This window comes from Puma concolor, chromosome C1 (genome assembly GCF_028749965.1).
Source record: "Puma concolor isolate L17-30 chromosome C1, mPumCon1.1.hap2, whole genome shotgun sequence".
NCBI classification, from domain to species: Eukaryota; Metazoa; Chordata; class Mammalia; order Carnivora; family Felidae; genus Puma; species Puma concolor.
In genome coordinates this window covers 189,148,087-189,168,773 of record NC_141674.1, presented here as the reverse complement: position 1 = coordinate 189,168,773, position 20,687 = coordinate 189,148,087, and the positions used below count along the sequence as shown (strand labels likewise).

The 20,687-nt window shown below is 38.2% G+C and overlaps 1 protein-coding gene across 5 annotated transcripts in view; it reads left to right on the top strand.

Moving 5' to 3' along the window:
- The first annotated feature begins 2,728 nt into the window (after positions 1-2,728).
- The window catches only part of ALS2 (alsin Rho guanine nucleotide exchange factor ALS2), a 72,345-nt gene continuing 54,386 nt past the window's right edge, over positions 2,729-20,687 (top strand). For 2 of the 5 annotated variants that reach the window (XM_086719284.1, XM_086719280.1), the window contains exons 1-3: positions 2,730-3,401; positions 16,626-16,708; positions 17,920-18,074. In XM_086719284.1, coding sequence (XP_086575410.1) covers positions 16,689-16,708; positions 17,920-18,074 — 175 coding nt within the window. In that variant the 5' untranslated portion in view covers positions 2,730-3,401; positions 16,626-16,688. Of the gene's footprint in view, positions 3,402-16,625; positions 16,709-17,919; positions 18,075-20,687 lie in introns of all 5 variants that reach the window. The other 3 variants (XM_086719282.1, XM_086719281.1, XM_086719283.1) reach the window with 3 other exon arrangements.

Below are 20,687 nucleotides of genomic sequence, written 5' to 3'. Positions count from 1 at the left end.
GCTTGAATAGGCTGTTCTGCTCCACTTGCCGCTGGCTGGTGTCACTCATCTGCATTCAGCCAGTAACTGGGCTGGCCTGGAAGGTCCCAGAAGGCTCCGCTCATATTTTGGCACTATAATGCTCTTCCTCGTGGCCTATCTCTCCACATTGTCTCTTATCAACATGTAATATAGTTGAAGCTTTTTTAGAGCATGGCAGCTGGCTTCTCAGAGGGGGATGTGGAAGCTGCCAGTTGTGTTAGGCCTTGATTCAGGAGTCTCAGAACTTCATTTCTGCCATATTCTGTTAGTTAAAAAAAAAACACAAAACTAGCCCATATTCAGGTGAAGAGGAAATAGACTTCATCTCTTGACATCAACAGTGGCATTTGTCTACATGGAGGGAGGAAAATTAATAGTTGCTATCTCTAGAGACTATCTTCCACACTACCGGAGTGCAAGTTCCACTAGAGCGTATATCCTTGTTTGTTTTGTTCATTATCATGCCTCTTTAGTGCCTAGAATAATGCCTGACACATAGTAAGTGTGCAATAAATATTTAGTCTAAGAATTAAGGGACAGGTGAAAGAAAGTCTGAAAAGGTAAAGGAAAGGTCTGAAGGGGTAGGGGTAAAACCCAGAAGGAGTGTGTCCCAGAAATCAAGGAGGAAATGAGGGAAAGGAAGACTGAAAATTATATACCTCTTTTCACATTTAGAAGTTTTATAAATAAGTAAAAAGTATATCAAACCGCATTTGTAAAGTTACAAACTAAAAAAGTGAAATATGCCATAGAGTGAAAAGTGAGTTTTCCTCCCACCTTTGTTCCTAATTCTCCTTTCCAGTGTCAGTAACCTTTTAATGTATCCCTTCAGAGCTCATAAACGCTTATAGAAAGAAAAGGATATATACCTTTGTCTCTCTCAAATACACAAACCTAACACACAATTGGTGGACTACAATAAACATGACTCAGCATTTACCTTTTTTTAATCTTAACAACCTAACTTCCAGACCATTCCATATCAATACATATAGATTATTCTTTCTTTTAAATAGCTGCACAGAGTGGCTCCATTCTGAGACTGTATCACTAGATTCCAAAATTAGGAGGTGACTACTGGTTTCAGTAGGTCTGAAAAAGTAGAGATTGCAGACTGAGATGAGGAAGATTGGAAGGTTAGAATCCAATCTAACCTTCTACTAAAGGGAGAAAAGTAGGTTGCAAACAAAAGAAGGACAGAAGAAAAAGACATTAAAAATGTGATAGGTAGGAACAGGCTTATATAGTGAGGAATAAGAGTAATAAGAGAGGGGTGCCTGGGTGGCTCAGTCAGCTGAGCTACCTTGATTTCAGCTCAGGTCATTATCCCAGGGTGGTGGGATAGAGCATGGCATGCTCTCTCTAAAATTAAAAAAAAAAAAAAAAAAAAAAAAAAAGAGTGGTAAGAAAACCAGAGATTGAAAATATAAAAAAAGAAAAAACAGAACAGAACAGAAAAGAAAATATACAAAAAGGAAGGGATAAGTAATGGGGCAAGATCTCTAAGGGGATTGGAAGGGATCCTGAATTCAGGTGGAGGGATACATCTTGACAGGACAGAATGTCTCTTCTAAAGAGAAAGAGGGAGAAGGAAAGGAAGGTAAGGGCTGTAGGTTGGTTTTGTAACAGTGGTTGGTGGGGCTTAGGGAAGTTCATCCCTAGTAGTCTCAATTTCCTCAGAAACGTAGGAGACGGTTTTTAAATTATTTTTAAAACTCTTTGCCAAAGGGGGTGGGTGGGTAGAGCTCAGACAGCATTGTGGGGGGTCGGGAATGGAAGGCGAAGGGAAAAGAAGAAATTCCTAGTAGCGATGTGTTAAGGATTTGTTTAGGTTTAGCAAGATTGCTGGGCCACAGGGAAATCCCTACTGAAGTTGGACACCTTTGGTTTGCAGTGCTGCCAATTCTCAGGGTTATGTTGTTTTCAGCCCTGGTACAAGAGTGGACAAGGTTGTCTAAATTGTTGCAGACTAACGATTTTGCGGGTGGGTGGAGGATCAAGGAAGCAACTGAGTTGAGGGTGAACGTGATCGACCCATTTATGCATAGGAACTTCAGAACGTGACTGCATTATCCGTCGCTGATGGTCTGAATACAGGTTTGCAGGCCCAGCGATGGCACTCTGCCTAACAGCAGAGTTCGTACCCACTGCATACCAAAGGTGGCAAGCTCCGGAAAATCTTCCCGAGGGGACTTGCCAGCTGCGAGCTGAGTCGGGGTGGGGCTGTGGCTACGACAAGCAAACTGTCGTGAAACTGTGTGCTGAGCACGCAAACAAGTTTTACTCAGACTGTACACTGGGAACCCTGTGGGGAATCATAAAAGATACCAATTCATTGCCTCCTAGCCCACTTCACCCTTCGGGGCTGCAACCAAGTAAATAAGTGTGGACACTAGAGCCAACTGACGCCGCGTGGCGATGACGTCATCTGTAGTGGCGGAAACAACTACTGTTAGTGTATAGTCCATGGAAGCAGTTTGAAAATATTTTCACATTTTCCCTGTAAAGAGTAGCAAACTTATCATCTGACTTTTGCCGTTTGAAGTGGCAGCAAAATGTCTGCAGCTCCCAATCACGCTCATCACCACCTGTTACCATGGAAGCGGTCGGGTAGTTAGGACCCGACGACTGCGTGTTACATCATCGCCCAAGCGCTTTTAAGGACTGGTGGCTCCGCCCTGTCCTAAGGGAGGGGCAGTACTCCTGAGGGCTTTACCCACAGTGCCTAAGGCCTCTTGGCTAATTTTGATCGCTATCAGACGCCGTCGGCGTCTAACCCTACCTATTTTTCGGGGGCAATCCCCGAGCACCTTCACGCAAGCTAGCCGCCCTGCAACCCCGCCCCTTCACGGAGGCCCCGCCCCTCGTGAATCAGCTGATCTCAGGGACCCGCTGGGTTGTGAAGCTCGCGCCGGATGCAGACTGGGGTGCTGCGGGTGGAGCTTCAGGTGAGCGAGCGTGAGTCCCCGCTCGGCCCTTGGCTTCGCAGGGCTGATAGGCCGGGCTGTCCTGTGTGCGGGAGGCCGGGTGTCCCAGAGAGAGGCGAAGGCGCAGGCCGAGGCCCGGGAGCGCCCTTGGTGACTCACAGAGACGGCGCCCGCGTCTTCCAAAAAGCCTGCGTCCGACCGACGGCGCCTGCCCGCCAAGGAGCACCCGTGGCGGCCCCTTGTCCCGGCCCCAGGTTCTCTCACTCGCCCCCTGCCTCCCTCCTCAGACGGGCGCCACTGCATTGGTCTCAGCCGCGCGAAAGTGTTTCACGACCCCCCCCCCCCCCTTCCCGCTTCCACCCACGCTGCCTCCTTTACTCATTCATGAGGATTTATTGACTACCCACTCCAGACGCCTAACAGGTACACCGGAATCCCTGGCCTCGAACCTCGGTGAGTGTCCCAGACGGGTTTGCCCCAGGATGCAGATCTTGGTGAGGGGTGGACCTAGTGTTTCCGTGGCTCGAGAGGGTGGTTGCAGAAAATGAAAATGACTCTGATATTAAGAATTAGTAGTTTAAGCAAGTCCTTTGGCGTGTCAAGTGAACCATCAGAGGGTGAGAAGTTCTTTGAAGAAACGAAGGCAGGAAAGTAACATAGGGTCTCATTAGGAAATTGTACTGACGCTGGTGTTGGTCTTTTGGGTAATAGGGCTACTTTAGAGACAAGCAGCTATAGGTTGGCAGAAGTGTTGTACTCCTGCTTAGGGCTTTGATAATGAGGGAAGAAGAAAAACACACTGGCTGAAGCGGCATATTCAAGAACAGCATCCTCTCTAGTTTAGGAGGGAAAAGGAAATAACTGTTAAACACAAACGCAGATCCTTAGTCTGTTGCCTTTTAGATTTGTTCGTGGCCGTAAATGCTCTTTAAGGATTTAAAGAATAAAATTCTGTGATGTGTGTTTATTCTGAACAGGTATCAAAATTCAGTAAGGTTATTGGCCCAGTTTTTCCCCCAGTTTATCATAATATGAATGATTTGGAGTGACCACTTGACCTTTGAGTTAATGAGTTAACTAACCAATTTAAAGCAGTAAAAAATTGGCTTTTACAGTAAATTGCATTATTTTAATCTCAATAATATAAGCATAGTGGTTAAGATCCTAGGCTTTGGATATGGGCATACCTGACATCATATCCACTTACATCTTTGATTTAGGGAAAGTTACTTCTCTGTATCATTTTCTTTAATTCTAAATTGAGAATTAAGGTACCTTCTTCATAATAGCATCTCTACGTTTAATGGTTCGTGTATATCTGTTAGAGTGTCTGGCAATGGTAAATATTCAGTACATATTACCCATTTTTATAATAATTTCTTCTTCCACTATTTCATGACCCACACTGACTCACTTTCTTCTAAGTGGGAAAGAGCACTGAATATTTTTAGAGAAAAACTATAATTCACTTTTTATTTTTTAATTTATTTTATAATTTATTTATTGTTTGTTTTTAAATGTTTGTTTATTTTTGAGAGAGGGAGAGAGAGAGGGAGAGAGAAAGGGAGGGGCAGAGAGACAGGGAGACAAAGGATCAGAAGCAGGCTCTGTGCTGACAGCAGCAAGCCCTATGTGGGGCTCAAACTCATTAACCCTGAGATCATGACCTGAGCTGAAGTTGGACACTTAACTGACTGAGCCACCCAGGCGCCCCTATAATTCAGTTTTTAATTCAAGGGATAGTTTCCAGATAATTTTATGACACATTGACTTATAGTTACAGAAAATATGATTTCTGGTTGGTCTGTATAACTTTGGTATTCAGTAAGGGTATTTTAATGTGGAGGAGATGCTTTTGAAATCTATACCTAGTTTAAATTTATTACTTAGGGGGCGCCTGGGTGGCTCAGTCGGTTAAGAGTCTGACTTTGGCTCAGGTCGTGATTTCTCGGTTTGTGGGTTCGAGCCCCGCGTCGGGCTCTGTGCTGGCAGCTCAGAGCTTGGATCCTGCTTTGGATTCTGTGTCTCCCTCTCTGTCTGCCCCTCCCCTGCTCACACTCAGTCTCTCAAAAATAAATAAACATTTAAAAAAAGTAAACTTATTAGTTTGCAAACTATAACTAGTATTGGCATATTCAAGGTTCATAGTTGTAGCAAGAATAATTCAAAGGTGTTTGACAGTATTAACATTTGAAAAGATAATGATCAAGAAAATAAAGTACCAAATGGGTCATTTTGGTGGTGGGGGTGGGGGTTGGGTTCAGTTGCATCATGCAAGCCTCTTGTTTTTTAAGTAGATACAAGCAATGTGAACTGGAATCCCTTCTGCCCAGATTGCAGCCTTTCAAAATTTCGGTTATCATTTGAGACATCTTTGGGCATTTTGACTGTTAAAGACACAAGAGTGTGTTAAAAACTTCACCAAGACATGATTTCAGTTTCGTGTGGGTAGGTGGAAAGAGTACTATTAATCTACTTTTTTTATTAAAAAACATGGGTTTGATGCAGTATTGCTGCATCCATTCTAAAGGAGTTTCCAAAGAATATTTCTGACTTGTAAAAACCTTCTATAATCCTGTATTAACATGACACTAGGTAAGGTATGAGTTTAAAAAAAAAAAAAAAACAACCACAAAGGAAGGTAAAGACTGGTGATTATTGAGATGGTGTAAAAGAAGGCCTGTTTTTGTGTCGTATGAGGTTGAACCCCTTTCTCAGACACTCAGAGGAGTGCTGTGAGGATTTTAATGACTTTTAGATCATTTAGCCCTTTTTATAACTTTGTGGAATTAAACCTTGCACATAGTCCAACTGTATGAGAGATTTTTCTGGTAGAGCTTTTAGGTTTTTTTTTTTAAACAATTTTTTTTTTCTTGTCACTCTTCTCCATTGATCACCAGATAATTCAGTCATCAGTAATAAGAAAGTAGTAGATTTTGTAGGATATCAGTCCTTAAGAAAATACGCCAGGGTAACCACAAATAAAATAGTAACAAATTCTGACATGGTTCTTTTTAGTGTTGCATTTATTTTCCTATACCAATCTCTTACTCATTCCTCTGTGTATGTCATAGTGCTGTCTTTACCTAATGTCTTGATGTTTCTTGCATCACACAATTGGTAGATAAGCTGAACAGTTGGTAAAGTAGCTGAACTAATTGATCCAAGTGGGTAGAACAAAAATATTTAAATTAGTCAGGTAATTACTCCTTGTTTGGGCTCTTGTAAAGTTATTCTTTAATGTATTAAAGACTTTTTTTGAAGGAAACGTATAGTTCTCTCAACTCATGAGAAAAAGACTAGGTCTGTTTCATAGAATTTCACTTGGCTGCCAGTGAATTATGTTCAAAGAGATCAACTTTAGTCTCATTAATTCTACAAATTATTCAACTCATGCTTCCCTTATTACATATTTAAACTATAAAAATTATTTATTAAATAAAAATTATTAAATACAAAGATTTTTTTCTTCTGAGTCATCATGCATTTCTTTGTTTCACATGAACTCCCTATTAGGAAGGTGGGGGTTAGACCCAATAATGGCATCTGGCTGGGTAACTTTCATTCCACGGTTCTTCCACAACTTAAATTTTTTTTGAGCTGAATTCTTAACTAAACTTAGGACAATTGCCCAAGCAAATATGTAACAAAGATGATAATAGCAGCTCTTAAAATAGCAATAAAGTAAAATAATCCAGCTGCACTTTAGTGGGAAAGGGATAAACTGTGGTTTATTAATACAATGAAATACTATCCCTTAGTAAAAATGATGTATACTTATTAATGTGGATATATCTCAAGTGTATAATAGTGAAGAAGCAAGTTGCTAAAGGATGTATATGATATGCATTTATGTAGTTTTTTTTCTTTTTTTTTTTTTAAGTTTATTTTTGTGAGAGAACATGTGCATGCTCGCATGTGCTGGAAGTGGGGGCGGGAGAGAGAGGGGAAGAGAGAGGGAGAGAGAGAGAGAGAGAAAGAAAGAATCCTAAGCAGACTCCACACTGTCAGCACAGAGCCCAACTCCGGTCCTGTTCTCAGGAACCAACCATGAGATCATGACCCCAGCTGAAATCAAGAGTCAGATGCTCAACAACTGAGCCACTCAGGCACCTGGCATTTATGTAGTTTTAAAACAGTATAGCTTACATTGGTATATATCGATACATATGTATCTAATGAAAGTACATGAAAGTATAAGACCATATACGGAAATGAGACACGTTAAGTTTAGGAATAGTGGCTAACTCTGGGAGATAGGTTTGGGTGGTGCTCTTTCAGAAATCTGTGTAACTTTTCCTTCTATTTTAAAAAGACCCGAAGCATTTTGAATATAAAAATACGTTAATTAATATATGTTAAAACTGAGTGATGGGTAGGTACATGGATTTGTTCATTTTTTTTACAGATTTGTGTATGATTAACAGTTTGTACCATCCCTGGACTGGTGGCCAGTTTTTGTAAATAAAGTTTTATTGGAGAACACACACACACACACACACACACACACACACACACACACAGTTTGTGAAACTAGCACTTGAAAAATTTTAATTTAAATTCTATATAATTAAAGAGAAATTTTGTAAAAATACAATTTTTATTGGGGTACCTGTATGGCTCAGTTGGTTAAGAGTCCAGCTCTTGGTTTCGGCTCAAGTCATGATCTCATGGTTCGTGAGATCAATCCCTGTGTCCAGCTCTGCGCTGATAGCACAGAGCCTGCTTGGGATTCTCCTTCTCTCTCTGCCCCTTCCCCCCTCAAATAAATAAAACATTTTTTAAAAATACAGTTTTTATGTATAATTAGGGCTTTCTTCCAGTATGTTTTATTTTACTTTTTAGTCTCAAAGTAGTTGACTCTGGAAAAAATAATTCTTTTCTTTCTGCAATAGGGAAAGAATGTGTCAGTGTAGTTCCACCGTGTAAAGCTTTTCTAAGGAGAGAAGACAGACCAATTATTTAGTCAATTTTATTTTCCTGTTTGACTTGTGCCCCTGGGAAAATGCTTTTCTTAAGATGAGGAATACTGCTTCTTATAAGGCTGCAGAGGAATTTAAATTCTAGAGACTCTTGGGGAATGCAGGCATATACTGATCATGACCTCTCAAAGGATAGGGAAGCAGATTATATCATAAAACCCTAAAAGGAATTTGATCAGAGTGACTCAGATGCAAAATTACCACAGATATCATGTGGTCATTAACACTTTTTAAAGTTTGGGTTGGTTATATTTTTATTACAGTGTGGTAAAACTGATTTTATACTGTGAATGCGGTGTCTAGTTATTGCTCAAAGAAAATTAATTCTCTCTTTATAGGTATCAATAAGTAAACATGGTGAGAATGCATTAAATGGTTTGAGTAGTGATAATAAATTTAATAGCCAGTTCCTAGTATAACCTCAGTATTTAAACTTGTGAGTTAAAAATATTTCATTCCTGATCAAGAATACCTGTTGCTAGCTCTTTAAAAATAAGTGAAACCTATATCTCCAGAGCACTGTTTTTTGGCATGTATACTCCCTGTCGAGTTATGTGGCCCTGTGATTACCTTAAACTCTAGATGTTATTGATTGATAAAATAAGCCAACATGCTTTGAACCGTGTTTCTGTAATATTGCCTTTTTTAGAAAAAATTGTGGCCATTTAAATGAAAGAACAGTGGCAAAATATTAAAGGAATAAACAGTTTGTATCAGAAATTATATTCTATCATATAATAACAGACACGAATTGTTGCAGTACCTGAGAATTTGAAATTCAATTCCTGGTATTTTTTTTTTTTCTAAATATAATTTATTGTCAAGTTAGCTAACATACAGTGTATACAGTTTGCTCTTGGTTTCGGGAGTAGATTCCCATGATACATGGATTACATACAACACCCAGTGCTCCTCCCAACAGGTGCCCTCCGCAATGGTCATCATCACCCATTTCCCCTCATCCCTGCCCCCCTTCAACCCTCAGTTTGTTCTCTGTATTTAAGAGCCTCATGTTTGCCTCCCTCTCTGTTTGAAACTATTTTTAACCCCTTCCCTTCTTCCATGGTCTTCTGTTAAGTTTCTCAAATTCCCCATATGAGTGAAAGCATATGATATCTCTGACTTATTTCATTTAGCATAATACCCTTCAGTTCCATCCATGTTGTTGCAAATGGCAAGGTTTCATTCTTTCTCATTGCCAAGTAGTATTCCATTGTACATACAAACCACATCTTCTTCATCCATTCATCAGTTGATGGACACTTAGCTTCTTTCCATAATTTGGCTATTGTTGAAAGCACTGTGATAAACATTGGGGTACATGTGCCCCTATGAGTCAGCACTCCTGTATCCTTTGGATAAATTCCTAGTACTGCTATTACTGGGTCATAGGGTAGTTCTATTTTTCATTTTTTGAGGAACCTCCACACTGTTTTCCAGAGTGGCTGCCCCAGTTTGCATTCCCACCAACAGTGCACAAGGGTTCCCGTTTCTCCACATCCTTGCCAACATCTGTTGTTTCCTGAGTTGTTCATTTTAGCCACTATGACTGGTGTGAGGTGGTATCTCAATGTGGCTTTGATTTGTATATCCCTGATTCAATTCCTAGTATTGTACTACCCATCAAAATGTTTTATTTTATTTATCTGGAAAAATTTACCTTAAAAAAAATTTGCATTGGATACAAAATGGAGCTAAGTGGGCATCACTAGGCATTTATTTTACCAAGTTTTTTTTTTTTTTTTTTTTTTTTATTTTACCAAGTTTAAACACAACCTCCCCCTGCCCCCATGGGTAATATCCATTTTAGAGGATTTTCACAATCAGTAGAGTGCAGTGTTAGTACTTTATAGGGTGAAAATAAGCAGGCCATAAAAAAGACTATGAATCTTAAGTGTCCCTGATGGCACCAAAAAGTGTCTCCATGTACTAAGGAGAAAGAGGCTGTTCATTCCTGGGTTATATAACATTTGTGAACTGACATGAAATAAAAGGATCTTAATTGTTAGGGAATACCATTAGCAAATTATGAGTTTCTACTGTGTAATTAGACACTTTACTTTTATGTATGATACTGACTTTTATTACAGGTACTAGAAATCTTCTACATCATTTGGAAACCCCTGGATTGGAATTTAAGACAAAGCGCTATCTTTCACTGAGTACTCACTTAAATGTAGCCTGTTTGTACCTAGTGATTACTATGGATACGAGAATGTACCAATGAATAAGTCATAGTTTCTGACCTCTCAGGAGTTTATAATATACTTTAAATCAATGATTTTTTTTTTGGGGGGGGGATTATTCCATTAGTAACAACATTATAGATAATAAGTACTTTCTAGCCTAGCCTACTGACTGACTTTATTCACTGCATTAACTTACTGGATTCTTGAACTCTGGGTCAGTATTTCAGGGGCTAGTCAGCTGCCATAGTGGTATCAGGCATTGCTTTCCAGTTAGGGCTGGGAGAGCTGGGTTTTGAAGTGGCCTCATCCTTTGGTGATTGGTTTGTCAAGGCTGCAGTGCAAGATGAGTGTTCCTCAACCTTCATTAGTGGATGGTAAAGGCTTTGGTGGTGGTATATCCAGGAAGTAGCAGTTGTTGGTGTATAGATTAGTTGTAAGTCAGGTGTTTGAGTCAAAAGTTGCCTTGATCCATGTGTAAATATATTGACTGAGTCTCTAAAAGAAAATATTTATTCAACAATAACCATGTGTGCAATGCCATAGTGTCTTAAAAGTATTGTTTACTGCATCCACAAATGTAAACTGTGGCTTACTACATTTTAATAAAATGCAGCCAATTCAAACTTTAAAAAGAAAGTGTAAATGCATGAAATCTGTAGTAATTTTATTTTGCATTCAGTGTATGTCCAAGTTTCTTTCAGGGCATTATGATACAGTTTACCACTCTATTATTTATTGTCGTTCTGTCTTAATGTCTTATTATTCTAATCTCCAAGTATCATTACTCTTGTAGTTACAGTTATTGCAATAGTTTTAATCAACATACCTATTTTAAACCAGTAAGTGAGATATGAGAATAAGACTGAAAGTGCTCAACTTTGCTGCTCTTTTATGCTTTCAGGGTGCTGTCCATATAGAGAGCCATCATTCTTGTCAGAAAGACAACATGATAGCATGTAAACTCCTTAAGGACAGGAACTCCTTTATTTATGTGGGCCTAATCTATCTACAAATATTTATTGAGTACCAACAGTATTATACATCAGGACTATGTTAAGTAGCTGGGCTATCCTAGAGAATAAGATATTTTTGGCTTTCATAGAAATTATAGACTGGCATACCTGGAACATAATAGATGAAAAAAATACATGTGGTGTTGTTGAAATTTTAGCATTTGAGAGTTAATATACTTATGACTCATAAATTTATCTTTCACTAAATCATTAAGGGAAGAGGACTTTATCCAGAGAATAAAGTTTATTAGAGATGAATAAATAGAATCCTACATGATTTTAATTTTCTCTTTGCATTTGAGAGAATAGTCCACTAGCACATTTCTGTTCCACATTAATTTTTTTAAAATTTGTATTCTGCCTTGTTTCTAAAAGGATTTAATGTAGTATATGAAAATGTATAGTATGGCAAGATAAAATAAAGAAATGGAATGACTGGAGCCGGGAATGAGATTAGAATAGATAGCACACATATACTGGGAAGTCCTACTCACTTACACATGCCATCGTATGGGACTTTTTCTCTCAACACTAAATCTGTAATCCTGTCTGTATCTGTTAAATATATGTGTGTATCTATAATCTATATCCGTTTCCTTTCTTATTAAAATGTCAGCCCTTCCTCTTGTGAAAGATCAGTCCCAAAACGTGTTCTGGATGTCATCCTCTTTCATTTTGTCCAGGGTGCCACCCTGCCACCACTGAAACTTTGACCATGCTCAACAGTGATATCTGTGTTGGCATATCCACTGGACAGATTTTTGTTCTTAACCTGAGACCCCAGCTGCATTGACCTAATCGACCAGGCCTTCCTCCTGGAAACACTCTGCTTTGCTTTTATGTGCCCACAGGCTCATGCTTCTTCCATCACTTCTCACTCAGTTGTCATTGCTAGTTCCTCATCCTATCCAATCTGTAGATGCAGAAGCTCCTTACAGGTTGGTCCTGTCCCTTTCCTTTCTCCTATTACACACCCAGTGATATTGTTATCCATTGCTTTGATTTCACATATTATCTATATGCCTTCCCAAGTTTATATCAATAGCTGAGACCTTTTTTCTGAACTCCATACTCACATATTCAGCTGCTCTTCATAGGTACTCTAGTATTTCTCACTGCCATCTTGAACATAAAAAAAAAAACTTCTTCAGATTCCTATCTTTTTTACTTTTCCCATTCTGGCAAACGGTACCACCAACACACAGTTGTTCAAGGCAGAACCTAGAAATTATTTTTGATACCTCCTTCTCCTTTATCCTCCACTTACGTCTAATATATTACCAAGTCGTAGTTGTTCTAGGACAAAGGACCTCTCATTTGTTTACTGGTTTCTCTTTTACCAAGTTGGCAGCCTTTTATGAAATTAAAAGCGCTCAGGCTTCCTTCTTCCAGTGAGAAGATGAGCCAGGTGAGTGTTTGCAGGCAGGCTACTCCCTGCAAAATTAATCTGGGCACTATCTGCAAGTATGTTTACCATAAAATAGACTTAAAACTTTTGAGACAAATGTAAATCATCACCATTAGAATACATAGTTAAAGCACTTATAGAAGGTCTTATAAGCAACGCAGCTTTCCAGTATACTCTTCAAGATGAAGTTGATGTTAAAAGTACATAAAAGAAAGTAAAGGAAGTATAAAATAGTTAAAAGTTGCGGACTCCCACCAAAAATGATAGTTGTTTTAGATTACAGGTTCCTAGTGGCACCTGGGTGACCTCAGTCGGTTAAGTGTCTGGCTCTGGATTTCAGCTCAGGTCATGATCTCGCGGTTCGTGAGTTTGAGCCCCACGTGGGGCTCTGTGCTGACAGCTCAGAGCCTGGAGCCTGCTTCAGGATTCCGTGTCTCCCTCTCTCTCTACTCTTCCCCTGTTCATACTCTGTCTCTCTCTCAAGAATAAATAAACATTAAAAAAAAATTTAAATGAATCTGGTTTTGTAGTGTAATTCATAGAACTTAATAGCTGGAGGGGATGCTAGAGTTTCTTTTGCTCATTTTACAGGTGACTTTGATCCCTGGAAAGGCCGTGCAAGGCAAAAGAGGACCCCGGATTTTTGACTGTACAACCCACAGTTTCTTTGTTTTAATGTTTATTTACTTTTTGAGAGTGAGAGAGAGAGAGAAACAGAGTGTGAGCAGGGGAGGGGCAGAGAGAGAGAGGGAGGGAGACAGAATCTGAAACAGGCTCCAGGCTCTGCACTATCAGCACAGAGCCTAATGCAGGGCTTGAACCCACGACCCATCAGATCATGACCTGAGCTGAAGTCAGACACTTAACTGACTGAACCACCCAGGCGCCCAAACGCAGAGCTGGTTTAATATAATAAAGACCTATGAAGGAAAGTTACTATAATAGAAGAAAAGTAGCAGAGTTTAGGGATTCTGTTCCTCAAAGGAATGTAGAAGGAGAACCTTAAAATTCACCTGGTAAGATATATCCCCAGAAGAAGCCCCATGATTAGACAATTTTGTAACAATTAAAAATGTGAAGCAATGAAAGAGGATACAAAAATCTAAATGCGATTTGAATGCTTGAGGCAAATCTTAAAGATTTCCTGGATTGGGGATCATAAAAATATTAGAAAAACAAAAATTTTGGGTTTACTTTCTCTATGTGGATACACAGTTGAGAAAGAATGTTAGATTAAATAGAGTTGGTAAATGCCACTAAATGCCATTAAATATAAATTTAAGTATGTAAGGTAAAACTATAACATAAGCTTCCCACATTTATCTGCAATATTTTTTTTAGTTATGTTTCCTTAGCAGTCATTTCTTTTTCCCTTTGCTGTCTTTGAGACTTAGGCAGACCTGTCTTCTTATAAGTCAAACATAATAAATACCATTAAAACAAAGTGAGATAGATTTATAAATACTAATCTAGGAAGATGTGTACAAAATAGTATATTGGCTAGCTTTCTGTTGCTATTTAACAAATTGCTACTAATTTAGTGGCTTAAATTAATAACACAGACTTATTATTTTGCAACTCCTTAGGTTAAAAGTGTAACACCAGTCTTGCTGGGCTAAAATCAAGGTGTCAGCAGGGCTGCTTTCTTTTCTGGGGGCTCATGGAGAGAATCTGTTTCCTTGCCTTTTCCAGCTTCTAGAGGCCACCCCCATTCTTTGGCTTATGCTCCCCACCTTCCCTTCTTCAAAGCCAGCAGTGAAGACTCTCTGACATGTTTCCTTCATCAACTCTCTTTCTCTCTCTCTTTCTCCTTTTGTCTCCCTCTTCCACTTTTAAGGATGTTTGTGATAACAACGCAGATAACCAGGGTAATCTCCCTCTCTTAAGGTCAGCTGATTAGCAACCTTAATTCCCCTTTGCCCTTAACCTAACTTATTCACAGGTCTGGGCATTAGGATGTGGACATCTTTGGGAGCCATTATTCTGTAGCATATATAGTATTTATATTGCCTAGTATTTATAGTTATTTACTATAATGAAAGTTTCAGAACAGTTTCTATGGTTTTAATTCCATTTGGATTTGAAAAAAATGTGGTGGTAAAAAAAAAATATGGCATAAGATGAAAACCACGTTAAGAAATCTTTGTATTCAAAAAATGTGGCACTAAAAGAAGAAAAAGGTTGACTGTTTTATTCACTTCGCTAAAAGGTTCTCAACATTTTTGATTGTCAGGTAGTAGGATAAAATCCACTTTACATCCAGTGAATCAGTGATGGGAGGCAAAGTGTGCTTGTGCACTTCCACACCCTCCCAGAGGAGTTCTCTGCTTTTTACCTGGTACTGTTTAACTTTAATCAAGGGAGCAGTTAGTTACTCCTTGATCTCTGACAGATAAGCACAGGTTAGATCTGTCTTCAGAATTTCTCTGTAAACCATGAACTGTACATTTTAGTAAAAGCTAATCATCATCACACACAAGGCATAGTACCACTTAATCATCATATTTATTAAATTAATACATTTATTAAATCTATTCAGGTATATGTTCTGTTTACATGGTACCCTTCCCAACTTTGAATGATTCACCATCTTTCTAAAATAAGCATTAGGTAGAGAGTAATTTCCTCCAGATATACAGATGGTAAACGGTAAGAATTCACAGGCAACCTGGAGTAAACAGATGGCTCTTACATCACTCCTGCTGGTGTGGGCTGTTTTCAGACTACAGTGACCATGCCATATCCTTTGCAGAAAAACCATACATTTGGCCCGAGTATTTTTATGGTTCTCACAAATAAAACATCATTGCCTATATTTTCATGATTTTTTTGGTACCCTTAACAATGTGAATTTTTAGTTGAATGCTTTGAGCATTTTTGTCTGCTTGTTTATTTTCTGTCTCTTCATTAAACAATGAGTTTCTAGGGGCGCCTGGGTGGTGCAGTCGGTTAAGCGTCCGACTTCAACCAGGTCACGATCTCACGGTCTGTGAGTTCGAGCCCCGCGTCGGGCTCTGGGCTGATGGCTCAGAGCCTGGAGCCTGTTTCCGATTCTGTGTCTCCCTCTCTCTCTGCCCCTCGCCCGTTCATGCTCTGTCTCTCTCTGTCCCAAAAATAAATAAAAACGTTGAAGAAAAAAAAAAAATTTAAACAATGAGTTTCTAAACTGATGGGTCATGATATTCGTGCCATAATTTTCATATAGCTCTTTACTATTAAATGGCGGATTTTGAGACGCTATTTTATTTTTTTAATTTATTTTGATAGTGAGAGAGCAAACAAAGGTGGGGTAGAGAGAGAGGGAGAGTGAGAGAATCTCAAGCAGGCTCTGCACCACCAGTGCAGAGCCCCATGTGGGGCTCGAACTCATGAACCTTGAGATCATGACCTGACCTGAAATTAGGAGTGAGATGCTTAAGTGACTAAGCCACCAGGTGCCCCTGAAACATATTTTAAAATCCAAATTTCTTTCTTCCAGCCCTTTGGACTGTGGTTTTGAATGGAGGTTGATATGTGGAAAATACTGCTAGTTCCAATAAATAGAAAAGATTCTAATTTTAATGGTGTGATTTTTTTTTTTTTGCGTGTGTGTGCATTGCTGAAAAATGTAAATTAAAGCTACCTGAGTCTGAAACATTACTGAAGAGATTTTAGAAATTCTTTCCCAATTGGTATTTACATGTTCATATGTTCCAGAAGCATTTTAAAAGTAACCTTAATGTATATGAAATGAATATTTAACACTGAGTTTTCAGATTGAACTTCCTTCTTTATACTAAAAGCCAAAACCTGTTGCCTGACAAAGTACATCTTAATCGTAGGTAGTCTTTTCTTCCTTTGACATTATATTTGGTGGTCAATAGGCATTTTTATAAGCTCAGTGGGCAGGCTCAGTCTAGATATTCAACTTTGGCAGGCGGGATATGAAATAGTTGAAATAGTTTCACTGCATATTTATTGCCCAGTGAATGTGCACTTGTTAGAGGGTTGTCCTTTTTTTTTTTTTTTTTTTTTTTAATCTGAGAAATGAAGTAGCAAAATATTCTTTCATTGCTCTTTGTGCTTACCTGTGTTTTGCCATTTAGGTCTTTATATGCCTTTTGCAAAAAAGAAATGATTTGGTGATGGAGTGCTGCTGCCCCTGACCGATGGACTCAAAGAAGAGAAGGTAAAACCATTTTTTCCTTCTCCCTTATCCTTCTAGGAAAACGCAAACGATTCTACATATGTGTAGCTTCTCTTCAGTTTAATTTCTTGTTCGTGGTTAATAAGTAGGAATAGTGACATTTGTGTTGATTGGTAAAGAGAGAAAGATACTAAAATAAAGCTGATTAATGATCAGCTTTGTTGCTAGTTTCTTTCTTATGCTTATAAAAAGGCACGAGGTGTCTTCATCATCTTAAAGCTTTTGAAGCCATTTTTTCCCACAATTTTAGATCTTCAGACAAAGCCTTATTAATTTTAATCATCTTCTATCCCTAGAAAACTAGTCATGGATGATATTTAAAAAGGAGGATTAAGTTTGTGGCTTTCCTTTCATAAAACCATGGTTATGCCTAATCATAATTTAGAGGAATATTACCTAGCAAAAATAGAGAAATCCCTAGGTATTATAAAATAAATAAAGCCATAAAAGTTTCTGCGCCTCATTAAAAAATTAGCACTAGTGTTCTAGAAAAAAAGAAAATGAAAAAGTATCATCAGTGGCAAGACAGGGAAACTTGGTGTAAAGGAAATCTAGGGTATTTTATTATGCCTCTTTCTTAGAAGGGGAGGCAATTATAGTATGGTTATTATTATGAAGTTGTATGTTTTATGTTCTTTGCACTAGAGTCATCACATGGATAGAATTCTTTGGCTAAAACATGAGTAAAGCACGCAGAGTTTTACTGTTGCTGGTATAAATTTGATTCTTAAAAATTTGAATAGCAATTATAGAGCTTACTCAGTGTAACGTAAAATATGGATCACTGTTCCTTTTTACCAGATACTTTTTAGTACATTAAAAACTAAAATTTTAAAGTAAGACTTCAACTTGGGACATGCTGTAACTTTACTATCTAAACAAGGACTTAATATATTGAGAAGTTAGAATCTTAAAATTTTGTGCTATTAAATCTAAAACTTCAAAAAATAGCCCAGATTTTGTTTGCTCCTTAGATAGAGTTAAGTAATTTGTGGGTTTAGATTGTCCTCAAGCGTTTTATGTAAACAGTTGTTTTATTTCTGCCCCTGTGTCCTAAGCAAAGCATTAAATAGGTGCTAAACCATCTGACCCAGTCACCTGTGCCAGTAAAAGGTACAGATCTAATGAAATATCCCCCCAAAATACAGTTTTAATTACAGGAACAATTAAGTGGTTTTTCTTAATGTTTGTAGCTCAGTAGAGGCAGAAGGATCCAAAGAAAGAGGCCTGGTCCATGTCTGGCAGGCAGGATCCTGTTCTTTAGCACCAGAGAGATTGCCAGGCTGGGGAGGAAAGACTGTTCTTCAAGCAGCCCTGGGAGTGAAACATGGAGTTCTTCTGACTGAAGGTATTGAAAAGTGTGGCTTAACAAATACGAACTGAAATGCTAACAATACCTGGGTGTGTAAGGGAGTTACTGGACAATACCTGGGTTAGGTAAGGGAGTTACTGGATACCAGGAATTCTTAATGAAGTTCGTCGGAGCTTAGACGTTTTTTGTTTTCAAAATATGTCCTTACTTCCTTTATCAGAAATCAGAGTAGTTCTTAAATTTGAGATACATTATAACTAGAATAAAAGGGAGAATTATAGTTTGTAAATTTTATAGCAATAAGTACATGAAAAATTAACTTTTGAAACATTCAGAAACTCTTTTGTTGGACCTTTGTTCATTAAATGTGTCAGAATGATAATGCTAATGATAACTAACGTTTATTAAACAGTGATGCGTGCCAGGCACTGTACTGAGCACTTTATGTGTCTTACCTGATTGAGTCTTCACACAACCACCTTATGAGGTAGCTAGTGTTGTTGTCCTCACTTCGCAGATGAGGAAGTTGAAGGTTAGGGAGGTTAAATAATTTCCACAAGCCCACACAGCTATTGGAGTGTCAGAGTCAGGATTGGAATTCAGAGAGTCTGATTCCAAAGCCTTTTTTTAAGCTGCTTGGCTGTCTTGTCTCAGTACAGTTTTTCTTAGACATAAACAGCAGCTCATAAAAACATGTAATAAAATAAATCTATAAGAGATAGAAGCATAGGTTATAGTTTATAGAGTTGCCTTTAATTTTGATAGCAGTTTACCAACTCAGTCATGGCAAATTTGGTTTGAGCTGGGACTGCCATCAACTAATTTATAAATTTCTGTTCCATAAGCATTTATTAAGTAGTTGATAATGTTTTGATATTTTCATTGTAGGAACTAAAGGAAAACAAATTCTAAGAAATAAAGCTTAAATCTGACCTTGGTAATTTTATGGGATACACATGGAATTCTTTCTAGCCTCTTCTTTTCTTTTTCTTTTTTTTAACTTTTTAATTTATTTTTGAGAGACAGAGACAGAGCTTGAATGGGGGAGGAGCAGAGAGAGAGGGAGACACAGAATCCCAAGCAGGCTCCAGGCTCCGAGCTGTCAGCACGGAGTCCGATGTGGGGCTCAAACCCACAAGCCATGAGATCATGACCTGAGCCAAAGTCGGACACTTAACCGACTGAGCCACACTGGCACCCCAGCCTCTTTTTTATTATATCACTTTCATTGTAATGATATACAATAAGAATATTATTATTAGGCCAGAATTTGGAAAAGGCCTTATTGTAAAAAAAGTGAACTGTTTTCAATACCTACTGTAGGGGCTTCAAAATACACAGTTCTCAAGCATGTGCAAGTAGAATTCTCTTGTTGTTTAATTAACTCTTCAGTAAGAGATTCAGGAATCCTTTATGAATGTGATCTTTAAACCTCTAGAATCATACCTAAAAGTGGGACAACAGAGGGAAAACATCTAAAAAATATAAATTGCCTATCATTGTTCATGTTTAAGCAGTGTCCTAGTCTTAAGTGTCAAAGTTACAAAAAAGATCTCATCTCACATAAGTGTGTAGTTTGAAATGGGAAAAAGATCTCTAGTGGTATCTTTTCCAGATGAGAAAATGGTACTTATGGAATGCTGGAAATGTTCAAGCTGCTTTGTCTCTATTCAGTTTGACTATTAGCTCATAATTCAGTGAGGACACTTCATTAAATCACTATTTTTGAGGTACTCCAGGTAGAAAAAAGGGAGGAGTTTGTCTAAATATTTCTGTGCACTATTTCTCGTTCTAGTGGAATGATAATCATTGAAAGAGTTGGTGAACTGTTGCAAGTGTGTATTGCTGTATCTTTTGGGAAGAAAAGTTTAAAAGAACTTAATTAATGAGCTTATTTTCTCAGTATTTTTTATCCAAACTGGAAATTCCCTAATAAAAGCTCATGTGTTCCCTCTAGCCACTTTTGTGTTCTTTCTTACATAGATGTTCTGGTGAGTTAACTTGAGTGTATAAATATATTTGCTATTTTTGCCATGTATAATAGGCCCAAGATAAAGAATGCATTTTATTCATCATCAGCTCAATTGCTGTTTTGTGGGGGAACAAACTCGTATAAATTTATTTCATTATTTCCTTATTAATTAAAAAAAAATGGATGAGTCTATGGTTATATGGAAAAGGAGGGATAGTCGGCGTGGCTTAGTATTTTTCAAAACCCACGGCCAAGTCTTTATTTCCATTTGAGTTTTTTAGGTAATACAGGTCATGTGCACATGCCCCTAAACTACCACAATACTTCAGAGAGATTACGACTTGATAGCACACCTGGACAGAAACAAGTCCTCATCATTCATGTGCCCAACTCACGGGCCCCTTTACTTGACTTTTAAAGCCAGCCAGTTGCCCTTTGTTCTAAAGCTAGCTAATCATAGTTTTATTGGGGATTTTTTGCTTGTTTTGTTTTGTTGTGACGATTTGCTTTTTAAACAAATGGCACCTCAGAAATGCTATATCATACACAATGTATATTCTGTGTAATATTTAAAATTATACATGGTATTCTACACGACATGAAGACAACCATGTCTTCATGGTTCAACTGGTGCTTTCTTATGACCTGGAAGTATAAAGCTGATTTCTTAATTTTGG